The sequence below is a fragment of the Podarcis liolepis genome, assembly GCF_965112155.1.
Source record: "Podarcis liolepis genome assembly, chromosome: 8".
Taxonomy (NCBI): domain Eukaryota; kingdom Metazoa; phylum Chordata; class Lepidosauria; order Squamata; family Lacertidae; genus Podarcis; species Podarcis liolepis.
Genome location: NC_139560.1, coordinates 405,881 through 418,140, shown reverse-complemented (window position 1 = coordinate 418,140; position 12,260 = coordinate 405,881). Strand labels below are relative to the sequence as shown.

The window sequence follows — 12,260 nt, the reverse complement described above, 5'->3', positions numbered from 1 at the left end:
CAGTTGGGGAACGTGGGGGAGCCTGACTTCTCCCCCCTCTCTAGATCTGCCTGCCTGGGGATCCTTGGAGCCTGACTGTTTTCACCACATCCTGTAGAATTCTGTCAGTTATATTTTATCCCACAAAATCCGAATTTCAGACAACAAAAAGTTGTGATAAAAGAAAAATCCTTGGGTGTGGATTTATTCCGCTGCCCAGCTCCTCATGGTGCCACTCCCTGTGAGTCCCTCTGGTCAGCAAAAGGAGGAGTCTCCAGCCAAGTTAAAGAAGCAAATCAGCGGTCAGTAGACCTGACCTTTATTTGTTGCAACAAAGTTCAAATACACAGAAGAGTAGGAACCCTGAGCATGGAGTTGTGTGGACTTTTAAGACCTCTCCCCATTTCCCATAATACATTTTTCAACAGCATCATCGATTAATAATAATAATAATAATAATAATAATAATAATAATAATTTTTATTTATACCCCACCCTCCCCAGCCAAGACCTGGCTCAGGGTGGCTAAAACCAGATACAAAAACAGTTGATTGAAATACAACTTCAAATACAACATTAAAATACAGCCTCCTTTCACAAAATATGTCACAAAGTGGGAGTGTTTAGCATGTAGAAGCATGAGCCCATCACCCACCCCTGTCAATAACCCCAGGCCCCACACCTTTTAACTCTTCCCCAAAGAACAATAATAGTATTTGCACCTCTCCCTGGCTGCAAGGGGAGCTCCTGCGCTTCTCCTTTGAAGTGTCAGGATTCAATCCACCATCCCGCTGGGTTTCTGTCTGGGCTAGGGGCTGCCCTTGGCTGCCTCCTGCCTCCTATTGTGTGGCTAAGTTCACACCTTGTGGAGGGGAAGGAGGATGTGACCTTATGCTTAAGGGATTAGGGAGTCAGGGGGAGCCCTGGATTTCCCTCTTCCAGAGGAGTCATTAGCCACTGGAAGCTAGGAAATCTGTCAAACCATTGAGTTTTGGATTTTTTTTTTAAGTTTCTACAGTTTTCTATATTGGATAGTCAGAGGAAACAGTACAGATACATGGTATCTGCTTATTGCTACAGTTTTATAGACTGCTTTTCTGAGCCTCTTTGCTGTTGTGCATGTCTGGCGCTTGTGTCAACGGTCCTTGTCCTGGCCTTAGAGGCTGTGGTGGGGACTTGGGATTTTGGGGGAGTCTCTTAACTGCCCCCCATTCCTGATTTTAACAGTGGCCTTCACTGCCTCCTGGGGGAGGGAGTTCCACAGGTTAACCCTCCTGGGGGAGGGAGTTCCACAGGTTAACCCTGCGCTGGCTGAACAAGTAATTTCTCTATCTGGCCTGAATCTTCCAAGCTTCCTTGGGTGTCCACGAGTTCTAGTCTGAGGTTGAGAGTGGGAGAACTCTCCCCTTTCTCCCTGCCAGTGCTTCTTCTTCCCTGCTCCCCCCCTTTCTCAACTGCCCTTTCCTCAGCACTTCCCAGCAATGGTAGGAGCAGGTGCAACATGTTTCTCAGGGGAGGTGCTGGGGGGGGAGGAGACTGCCCTCCTTGGGGCCTGGGTGTTGGTGGTGTGGGGCCAAGTTCCCCAGAGCCTCTGATCCTTTTCCTAATCCTCTATGCATACCTCAGGAGGCCCCGCAGGAGGGGGGGGGGGTTCAGGGTGCATTTTCCTGGCGTCATTTTTTTCTGATTCCGGGTGGGGCAAGCAGCCCCCCCCCCCCAGTATCCCAAGTGCATTCACACCATCCCTTTGCCCTAGACCTTTCCCTTCTCAAGCCAGCCCCCTCCTTGCAGTCCCTCGCATGGAATCGTCCGCTGCATATGGGTCAGTTGATGTTTTCATTGAGAAATCCTGTTTGTCTTTCTCTTGGGCTGAGGCTCCTTGCCTGACTGGGCGCCAGTTATGTGAGCTGCTCTGCAGCCTGACTCTCTCCTGCCATCTGCTTATATCTGCTGGTGTCTTACTGTACCCGCTCTGCAGGAAGTGTGTATGATTTGAAATGAATGAATGAACCGCCATAAAGGAAGCTTCCGCCATAATTTAGTAGGGAGTCCTTCACTGCAGAGGGTTGGACTAGATAACCCTTGGGGTCCCTTCCAACTCTACAGTGACAGTTCCCTTGGCCTCCTGCTGCTTGGCTCACTTGCTGGAGCCATTTCCTCCTGCCCAGAGCAGGTTCCGAGTTGGCTCTGGCTGGTGTTGCAGGAATTTATGTATAGGTTGGGGGGAGGGTTGCCCCTCCAGCAGATATCATGCACATGCAGCCCACTACCAGAATCAGCACAATCACTTTTGTGACTTGTCCCCACAAAACACTTCATCACAGTTTCTTCCTATCTATTCAAAAGGCCTTTGCTACACAATACCAAATGTAAGAATTCACTGTGTATCTGTGTACTGGCTCACTGGGAAAACTTCAAAAATTCCTATAGACATGTGAGCTCAGCTCCTCAGCAGCCCCTCTGCCTGAGGGATAATCCCTGGCCTCCTGATACCTGAGGGCCAGACAGGTAGCCAGTCCAGAAATAACAAACCCAGATGGAGACAAAAGGATGTGATTAACTGGGCTGGGAAACAGGGAAATGTAAACATCTCTTTTGTTTCACTTGAAGGGTGTTTGGTGGAGGGCAAGGGGAACCATGGGGCAGGGTCCAGGATGCTCAGATTACGGCCCCCAGACCTCCCCTTTCATGATGTAACCCTGATGTATTAGTGATGTAGTTTGGGGGTGTAACATGGGGATTAGCAGCTAATAAAAGTCTGGGGGGTCTGTTGTTCGGGGCTTCCATCTTGTTCCACCTGGTGGCAGGTGGGAGTCCTGTGGCGACTGTCTTCAATAAAGACCAAGCCTACTGGCTGCTGTTTTGCTCTGGTATTCCTGGCTGGGGTCCTTGTTTTTTGTCCAAGGGAGCCCTCAGATTTCTCTGTTAACACTGGTGTGGCCCCTCCCTCTGGGTCTGCGTCTCTGCATGTCTGGCTCAGGTGGGGCAGAGAGTTGGAAGCAGGCCTTGGTGTCCAGAATGTCCAAGAAGCCTCCCCCCCCCGGGTGTCGCCTTCTGCTTCCTTGGTGCCCCCTCTCTGGCCTCTGGGACTTTGGCGGATTCTTCCCAGGTTCTCTGGCTTTCTGCCTCCCTTTCTCAGGCGCTCCTGGCCAGCCCCCCAAGACGCTTCTGGCTAATGATTAGCTCCTTGGAACAATGCAGCCTGTTTCCTGCCGGCTTCTGGGCCAGAGGCCAAGGGGGGGGGGGCAATGGCAGGAGGCTCTTTGTTTGCCCAGGCTGAGCTGCTGGCGCCCCCTCCTGGAGGGCACTGGCACTGCTCTTGTTGAGGCCTAGCTGCCACTGCTGCCTCTTGCCTGTTTCTCTGGGGTACCCATTTGGAGTATAGGGGGCCGCTCTGGGTGCAGGTGTGGACTCCGAATAACAGGCATCTCCTGCTGGGGGGGCAGGTAACCTCTGGGGTGTGTGTGGGGAGGGGGAGGAGCAGCACTCCTTATCCCAGGGAGTTTTGCAGCCCTCCACCCAGTTAGGTGAGGGACACAGGTGGCGCTGTGGGTTAAACCACGGAGCCTCTTGGGCTTGCCGATCAGAAGGTTGGTGGTTCGAATCCCCGCGATGGGGTGAGCTCCTGTTGCTCGGTCCCTGCTCCTGCCAACCTAGCAGTTCAAAAGCACACCAAAGTGCAAGTAGATAAGTAGGTACTGCTCCGGTGGGAAGGTAAACGGCGTTTCCGTGCGCTGCTCTGGTTCGCCACATGACCCGGAAGCTGTACGCCGGCTCCCTCTGCCAATAAAGCGAGATGAGCACTGCAACCCCAGAGTTGGTCATGACTGGACCTAATGGTCAGGGGTCCCTTTACCTTTCCCCAGTCAGGCTGATGACCCTCCTTCTCCACGGCTGCTGAGAAGCAGGAAGAGGGAGGCTCATGACAGACCAGATCTGTGTTGTTTCTCTCTTTACACCCTGCTGCCCCCCCCCGCCCTGTGCCCTGTCTCAAGCCCCCGGAGCCAAAAGGCAAGAGAGCTGCAGGACTCGGCCCCAGAGCCAGAAGACAGCGCTGCAGCGTTTGCGGTGAAAACATGGTTGTGCCCCCTGAGCATCTGCAGAGTGCTTTCCCTCTTGCCCTGATGAGGGCAAGGGTGTCTGCAGCAGGTTCTCTCTCATCACCAGAGGGCAGTCAGTGTCTGCTCTGCATGCCTTGGGTGGGGCTCCCTGGGTCTTGGGGAAGCAGCAGCCAGAGGCAAATCCTGGACAAATATTGACCTTGGCTGGTAGCTTAGGAACCTGCCCTGGTTGGGGGGGGGGCAGGGCAGGAGAGCCTGGGAAAGGAGCTGGCTTTTCCTGCTGTCATGCCCTCCTCACCCAGTGATGGGGGGGGGGAGAGAATGGGCGCCATCTGGCTGGAGGGATGGGCTGGGAACGTGTCTTGGGGGGGGTTGGCGTGGAGAAGGATGTGTGCGGCTGTGTCTGTGTGTTGATGGAGATGAGCGCTAAGGTGCGGCCTCGCCTCTGCCCTGGACGCCAGGTGTGGCCCTGGGCAAATCCAGCGCAGCCTCCCTCCTGAAACAGAGCTGGCCTGCATCTCATTTTCCACACAGTTCCAAGTCAAGCTCACTTGCTGGGGGGCAGGTCCTGTTTCGGGGGGGGGGCTTTGTTCCCAGGTTAATCCTTGAGGTGCAGGTGGCTCTAAGGTTTATTCCTGGAGTCATTGGGAAAGTGAAGGAAGGGGAGGGCGACAGGAGCTCTGCCACCTGCACTTATCACTCTGAGCTTGTGGGGAGGCTATCTAGGGGCAGATCCTCTGGCCCCCCTGCAGAGAAATCTTAGAACTTAGACCCCCAGAGTCATCTAGTCCAAACCCCTGAAATGCAGGAATCTCAGCTAAAGCATCTATGACAGATGGTCGTCCAACCTCTGCTTAAAAAGGAAAAATAATCCCCAACATCTGGAGGGAGAGCGGTCCAGTGACGAGCAGCTCTTACTGTCAGAAGGTTCTTCCTGATGTTTAGTGGGAATCTCCTTTCTTGTCACTCGAAGCCATGGGTTCGAGTCCTGTCCTCCAGAGCAGGAGGAAACAAGCATGTTCCCTCTTCCCTGTGGCAGCCCTGGAGATATTGGAAGAGGGCTCTCATGTCGCCTCTCAGTCATCTCTTCGGGCTAAAAAGACCCAGCTGCTTCAACCATTCCTCATCAGGTTTGGTTTCCAGCCCCTTGACCATCTTGGCCCGTCTCCTCTTCACAAGGAGAGGGAGTTGGGTGCTGAGGTGGCTCATAAGGAGCAGAAGGAGCCAGGCAGGCTTTGATTTGGGGAGGGGGTGCGGTTAGTGTGTGGGTGTTGGGGAGGGCTTGATACAGCCTGGGCCTGAGGCTATAATTGGAGGCCTGGGGGGGGGGCGGGCATTGCAAGCCTCATTCAGTCATAGAAATAGCATCTATGTCTTGTACCAGAAATAGCCCCGGGGGAGTGAGGAGAGTGGGCAGCTGAGGGGCAAGGAGGGGCAAAGCCTTTCTGCCCAGCTCAAGCGAGGAGCCCTGTGATATTATAGGGGATTCCCACCTGACCAGGTTCAAAGTGTTACTAACAACTTGGGACCAAGGAACCTGCAATATCACCTTCACCCCATCAATGCCCACTTGATCCCTTGACTCAATTGGCACTGCTGCAGGTGATGCCAATTCCATGTGTGTAAGAAACTGATCATTTAATGTGACGTCACCTACCCTTTGGAACTCCCTGCCTATTGACACCAGACTGGCACCTTCACTGCCATCTTTTGGGGGCCTGCTAAAACCATTCTTGTTTTGGAAAGCGTCCCCAGATATGTAGGATGTTGTTGTGTGTTCTCTCTCTCTTTTGAATGTTTTAGGAGTTGTTACTTGATCACGTCATTCTATTCATAAACCACTTTGAGGTTTTTTTTGAAAAACGATCAAACAGTGCATATCTTTTATAAAACAAGCCAGCCAGCAAATAAATAACTCTCTCTTCCCCCCCTCCCCCATTGGTTGAGCTGTCCTGTGCCTCAGTTTTCACTCCTGGGAATTGGGGAGCATGCTGGGAGGGATCTCTTCTGCCTTCTTGGGTGCCCCGTGTATGATGGGGTGCCAAGGGTTAACCCTGCTGGGCTGGGCCTTCTCTGGGCCCCCCCCCCTCAGTCAGGAGGCTTCCACCATGAGGCAGAAGAAGTCCCAGCTGTTCTCCCCCACTTCTGCCACCGCAGCTGCCCTCCTCTCTTCCCAGGCTGGCCTCCCCCACCCCACCCCCGCCTGGTTGGAGTGGTTTCTCCACTTGGCCGGTGGGGGCTCTGTGGGCAAGGAAGGCGCCCCCACCCCACCCCTCTGCTGCCAACTTAAAGGAAACTTTGATGACAGCAGTGGCGGCTCCTGCTTGCGCTCCCTGGGGCTCTGGATGACGAGTCTGTGGGCTGGCCAGCCCTGCTCCCCACCCTCTCCTTCTGCTCTTGCTGCTGAGTCAGGCCTGGCAGTGCCCACCCCCAGTGGGTGGGGGAGCTCCAAGGCGGGCGCAGAGGTTGAGGTTGTAGTAGCCGGCATGTGCTCTTGCCCCTCCCGCTCTCAGCTGCTGGGGGAGGAGGAGTTTGGAGGGAGCTTCAGCTGCCTTCTGTGAGCTTGCCAGGCTGAGGTTCCTGGGGAGGGCGGTCGGTCGGATCCTTTCCTCCTTGCTTCCTGTTGAAGGCAGCCAGCCGGCCAGACAGAGACTTTTCTGCCCCTTTGGAGAGCCAGGCTAGGCCGCCTTCGCCATGGTGGCTGGCATGCTGATGCCCTTGGAGCAGCTGCGCTCCATCTACGAGTTGCTCTTTCGCGATGGGGTCATGGTGGCCCAGAAGGACCGGCGCCCCCACAGCTACCACCCCCAGCTGCCGGGCATCACCCACCTGCAGGTCCAGCGGGCCATGGGCTCCCTGCATGCCCGCGGCCTGGTGCGCGAGAGCTTTGCCTGGCGCCACTGCTACTGGTACCTGACGGACGAGGGCATCGCGCACCTGCGCCAGTACCTGCGCCTGCCGCCAGAGATTGTGCCTGCCACCTTGCAGCGCGTCCGCCGCCCCGTGGCCATGGCAAGGCCCACCCCGCGCCCGCGCCCACCTCGCACCCAGACCGTGCCAGGACCACTGGCCTGCCCCCCGAAGCCCCAGGAGGCCTCACGCCAGGAGTACCGCCGGAAGGAGGAGCCTGCTGGGCACGTGGAGCTGGTTGCCGCCAGGGCAGTGCCACAGGTGGCCTCTGCTGCCCCTCCTGCTGAAGGTCAGATGCCCTCCACGTGGGGGAAGCCTGGGAGCTATGGGGCAGGAGCTGCTTTGGGGGAAGTGAGCTGCAGCTGGGTAAGGGCAGAGGTGGTGGGTGATTTCCCAAGCCAGGTGGGGGCAGGTGGGTGTGTCAGGAATTGGGCATGATGTCTGGGAGGTGGGGGGGGGCTGTTTCCCTTCTTACCTTTTAGCCAGCACCCTTGGGTGCCTTCTTGATCCTTGGTGCTGCTTGTGTTGTTCCGTGATTGTGGGCTCAGGAGGAGGAAAACTTGGGGGGGGGGTCCAGATCACTTGCCCCACATCCCCTGCAAAATCTGGGGTCGGAGGTTGCACCAGGGCGGGCTTCTCCATTCATTCTTCCATCCATTCATTGATGTTGGCCCAGTAACGCGACCCCCTCCCGCGCTTCCACGTGCCCGGGGTGAGCCAGAAGGAAGGGGGTGGGGGGGTGGAAGGCGGCAGCGGCGAAGGGGAGGCCTTTGCCCCGGGCTCAGCTGGAAGTTGGGGAGTCCGCGGTTTCTGGGGCGCCCTTTTGCCGCCGGCATCTGTGCCACGTGGGTGTGAGCTGTGGGCAGGAGGCCCCTGCCCTGTGCGCGTGTCGGGTGGGGGGTAAGTCCGGAGATCCGGCGTGCCTGAGGGAGGGGGCGCCGCCGCCGTGCTGACAGGTGGGCAGCAGCTGCTGCGCCGGGCTATCCTTAGCCGTTTCTTCGCGGCCGCTCCCGGTGGCGGCGCCTCGTCTTTCTGCCTGCCAAGGTCAGAGCGAGGCCCCTGGGTGCCCATGGACCCTGCTGCGGGGGAAGAGCCCCGCAAGAAGCGGCGCAGGGGGCGCCGGAGGAAGGGGGGCAAGTCGGACGAAGGTATCTTAGCGGTTGGGATGCGGGGGCAAGGGGGCACGAGCGAGGGGGCAGCAGGTGCGCTCGCCTGGACCGGCCTGGCTGCTTCTGCCCGCGGCCCCTGCGCTGGATAGAGCAGGTTGGATGGGGGGGGTCTCTTCGCGTGATGGGGTGGGGGTGCCCATCTGTGCCCAGGGCGTGGGTGAGACCTGGCTCCGCGGCATCCCGCCCTCCACGTCGCTCCCCGCGCAGCCTGTGGGGCTGCCTCGCCCATCTCCTGGGCCTCCGGGCTGCTGGTTTCAGCGGGGGGGGGGGTCTGTGGAGGAGTGTGCGGGAAGAAAAAGCGTTTCTGCAATCATACCCACCCCCTTGATTCCCGCACCAGGCGCGCAGGGCGCTCTGCTGCTGGCGACCCTCCCCACCCCAGCTGGCCGCTCGCTCGCCGGGCAGGGCTGCAACGTGTCGGCCCTGCCTTTGCCGCTGCGAGGAGGCGGAGGGGCCGGGCATCACCCCCCCCCCGCCGGTCATGTGGGGGCTCCAACTTTCCGTTGCGCGCGGAAGGAAATGCGTCGCGCACCCGCCTCGTATTCCAGCAGCCTGAGTCACCGGCGGCGGCTCCTCCTCCCCCCCCTCCTCTGGCCCTCCCGGGAGAGTTTGCTTGCTTTGGTCCTGGGAGAGAGGGAGGCCCGAACCCCCCCCCCACCGCCGCCGGCCCAAGCAGCTATTTTCGTGGCGCTGTAGTGGGGACCCCCAAGTGGATGTCTGTCATTGCTTCAATAAGCCCGCCCCCTTTGCCTGGGGGAGTCAAAATCAAGGAAGCGGGAGGGGGGGTCTCTTCTGCAGCACAGGCCTGGGGGGGCACCTCCTGTGGCTGCTTTTCCCCGTGCAAAGAAGGGGTGAGACTGTGCAGTGGGAGGGAGAAGGAGGGCCGAATGGGACTGCGCCCCAAACCCCCTCCCCAGAGCAGAGTCCTGCCAGCTTCTTTTGGCCACCAGTTCCTGCCGGAGTCTGCGTGCCCCCCCCGCCCCCTCCTCGTCCCAACATCTGCCTCTTGAGTTCCCTTTCCCAGGCAAAGCCTCGGACCGAAGGCTCCCCCGCAGGAATCCTGGCGGCTCCCGGAGGGCAGCTGGAGCGCATTTGGGGAGCTGGAGGGAGCGGGCGGGCGGGCGAGGCCTGTGGGGTGTGGCTGCTGCTGCTGCTGCTGCTGGGGCGGGCAAAGAGGGGCTTCCGCGGCGGCGGCGGCGGCGGCGGCTGTGGGGCTCTGCACGGGCTTGTCCTGGCTGGGGCGGGGAGGCAGGATCTGGCGGGAAGGGAAGGTGCGCTCTGCACTCTCCGAGGAGCAGCAGCAGCAGCAGGATGGCAGCTCCAGCCTTGGACTGGGAGGATGGCCGCTACTTTATGGAAGACCTGATCCAGCAGGGGCAAGGTAGGGCAGAGCGGCCCTCCTGTGGCATTTGGGGGGGGGGAGAGGGAAGAGGGGGAGTTGGCGCCTGGAGCCGCTTGTCTGAGAGGCAGGTCTCTGGGAAAGAGGCAGCAGGAGGACAGGAAGTGCAGCCGCCTCCTGAGCTGCAAGGCAGAACATCCGATGCCAGGTCTTCTCGCCCAGAACCCAGGTGCCACAGGCATCCTCTTGGCACAGGCTGGAGCCCCGAGTGCCTCTCTGTTGTGTTCAGGAGGGGCTCCTGAGTCGAGGGAGATAGTCTGCATGGACCCAGCCGAGAGACAACTCCCCCCCCCCACCAGGCAAACCCCTCTTCTCCCTGCAAAAGAGCCCCAGCCCCCAGCCTCCGAGTGGCCCTAAGGGACTCCTCTTCCGGGCTGCCTCACTTTGCCCCAGCTGCCAACAACTGGCATCAGTTCTGTGAAGGAGCACAAGGAGATAATGCCCTGCGTCTCCCTTAGGTGTATGCAGGGGGGGGGGCAGTATATGCCTGGGAGGAGCTCCAAGGAAGGGCCTGGGACAGGCCATGCTTTGGAGAAGGGCCCTGCAGCCACAATTGGGCGGGAACAGGAGAGGGGGGTGGAGTGTTCCCCCTTTGGAGAGTCAGCCTCTTCCTGCTCCTTCAGGGCGTGGCCCACCCCTCCCTCCGCCCCATCTGGCTTCCTTCTGCAGCTGCTTCTTCCAAACTGGCCCTGATTTGAGGCCTCTGCGGTTTCCCTCTGCAGGGGGTGAACAGATGTAAATGCTCCCTGCCTGCCATTCATCTGCTGGGGAAGGGCTTCAGGGGCTGCCCCCTTGGCAGATGTTGCGAGAGCACAGGGCACCCCCTGCAGGCAAGACTGGTTTGGGTGACTGCAAGCTGTGTGTGCAGTTGCTGGAGGTTTGGTCTCCAAGTCCCTGGAGCAGCTTCCTGGGCAACTCTAGGTTGGCTGTCCAGGAGCTGGACCAGAGCAGTTCCCCATCGGGCAGGAGGACCCCATTGGCTGCCCCTGGAGAGCCTGGCAGGAGCAAGGGAGGGGGGAGCTGGAAGCTGAGGAAGGTTTCCGAGAGGAGCTGCTCTTCCAGTGGAGTGAAATGTGTTGTCCCCTGCTGAGCAAATAAAAACCACCAGCCAGCCTCTCCCTAACGCAACCAGGAAGGGGCTGGTGAGGATTTTTCTACTTTGTTCTGGAACCTGCTGCAATGAGATGGTTGTTACTCAAGTCCTTTTTCCAGCCACAAAGTGTCCTTGCGGCTTCCTAACAGTCTAGCCCACCCCTCAACTGCTCTCATCATCAGCTGCTCTCCAGGGCAACAGGGGTGGGGTCTCGAGCCCCAGACCCCCTTCCCCTTTGACCCACAAGTGCTTGGCCTGCGCCTGGACTTCATTGCTTGGCAGGGTTGTTTTCAGTTTTCCTGTGAAGCTGGCTTTCTGAGAGCCAGGGTGATGGGGTCAGAGAGTTAGCCTAGGGTCTGGGAGACCCGGGTTCAGATCCATACCATAGGAACATAGGCAACTGCCATTCAGTATTGTCAACACTGACTGGCAGCCGTTTTCCAGGATTTTCAGATGAGAATCTGTCCCAGGCCTGCCTGGAGATGCTGCTGGGGTCTGAAGGCAGGACCTTCTTCATTGGGGTGAGGGAGAAGCACCCAAGACACCTTGCGTGCGTTGAAGAAAAGGTGGGGTCTCAAGGTAGTAGCAGCAGTAAGACTACTAACAGCAATAATTAGAAAAGTTAAGAAGCCACTAGGAGTGGTGGAGCTTCAGTTACATACCTGGGTCTCCTCCTGGCATGGGGGAGCTCTCACTTTCTCCTCTTCCCTTCAGGCTAAGGTGGGCTCTTTAAAATGCTAGATGGCGGCTCCCTCACCTGGGCCTGGTTTCAAGCTTACCATAGTCTGCTGGTGTGTTCTAAACATGCAAGGCAAGAGAGCTGAATGGGACCTCTGGAGAGAGCCAGTCTGGCTGAGTCACCCTGGAGCTTGTGCTCTTGAGGTGGGAAGAAGGACTTTGTCTGTGGCTCTCAACAGCAGCTTCCTCAGTGTTATGAGAGATGGAGAAGAACTTCTCCTTATCCACTTCTGCAGGGTCCTTTCTGAGGTAATGCAACCAGGACTGTAGACAGTATTCCAAGTGCAGTTGCACCATAGATTTCTTTAATAGCCTGGTGATATTGGCAGCTTTATTTTCCATTCCTTCCCTATTGATCCCGAGCATAGAATTCACCTTTTTCACAGCTGCTGCTCCCGGGGCAAAGTCTTCATTGAGCGATCCACTGACCCCAAGGTCACACTAATGGTCAGTTGTGGCCAGTTCAGATCCCATGAGCATATTAAGTGAAATGAAGATTTTTTATTTGCACCAATACTTTATACTTCTTCATACTGAATTGCATTGGCCATTTTACCACCCATTTACTCAGTTTGGAGGGCCTTTGTTTTAAGGACCAAATCTCTTTGTGTTAATGACCTTAGATTATTATTGTTAGCAAACTTGACCACCGAACTCTAGAATGTTTATGAACACGTTGAAAGCACAGGCCCCAGTACTGATCCTTGAGGAACTCCACTTCCTACATCCAGTGACAGAGGAAGAGGTATGCAGGGGGGGGGGAAAGCACATTGCCCCCTGCAGTGCGATCCCGGTGGGGTGCCATTGTGGCTGTCCCTCTGCCTGCGCTGGGTGCCATGCCCCCACAGGTGGCATGTCATGCCCCCAGGACACGCACCATGCCCCCAGGATGCACCCCAGCCCTGCCCCTG

The 12,260-nt window shown here is 57.6% G+C and overlaps 1 protein-coding gene across 17 annotated transcripts in view; it reads left to right on the top strand.

Annotated features, from left to right (window-relative positions):
* PLEC (plectin) overlaps positions 1–12,260 on the top strand; it is a 122,456-nt gene that overhangs the window by 51,164 nt on the left and 59,032 nt on the right. The window contains exon 1 of one of the 17 annotated variants that reach the window (XM_083516427.1): positions 6,689–7,239. The exons of 11 other annotated variants lie outside the window; for them this stretch is intronic. In XM_083516427.1, coding sequence (XP_083372553.1) covers positions 6,735–7,239 — 505 coding nt within the window. In that variant the 5' untranslated portion in view covers positions 6,689–6,734. Of the gene's footprint in view, positions 1–6,688; positions 7,240–7,865; positions 8,099–9,158; positions 9,501–12,260 lie in introns of those variants that run through there. 5 more of the 17 variants (XM_083516407.1, XM_083516424.1, XM_083516416.1 and 2 more) reach the window with 5 other exon arrangements.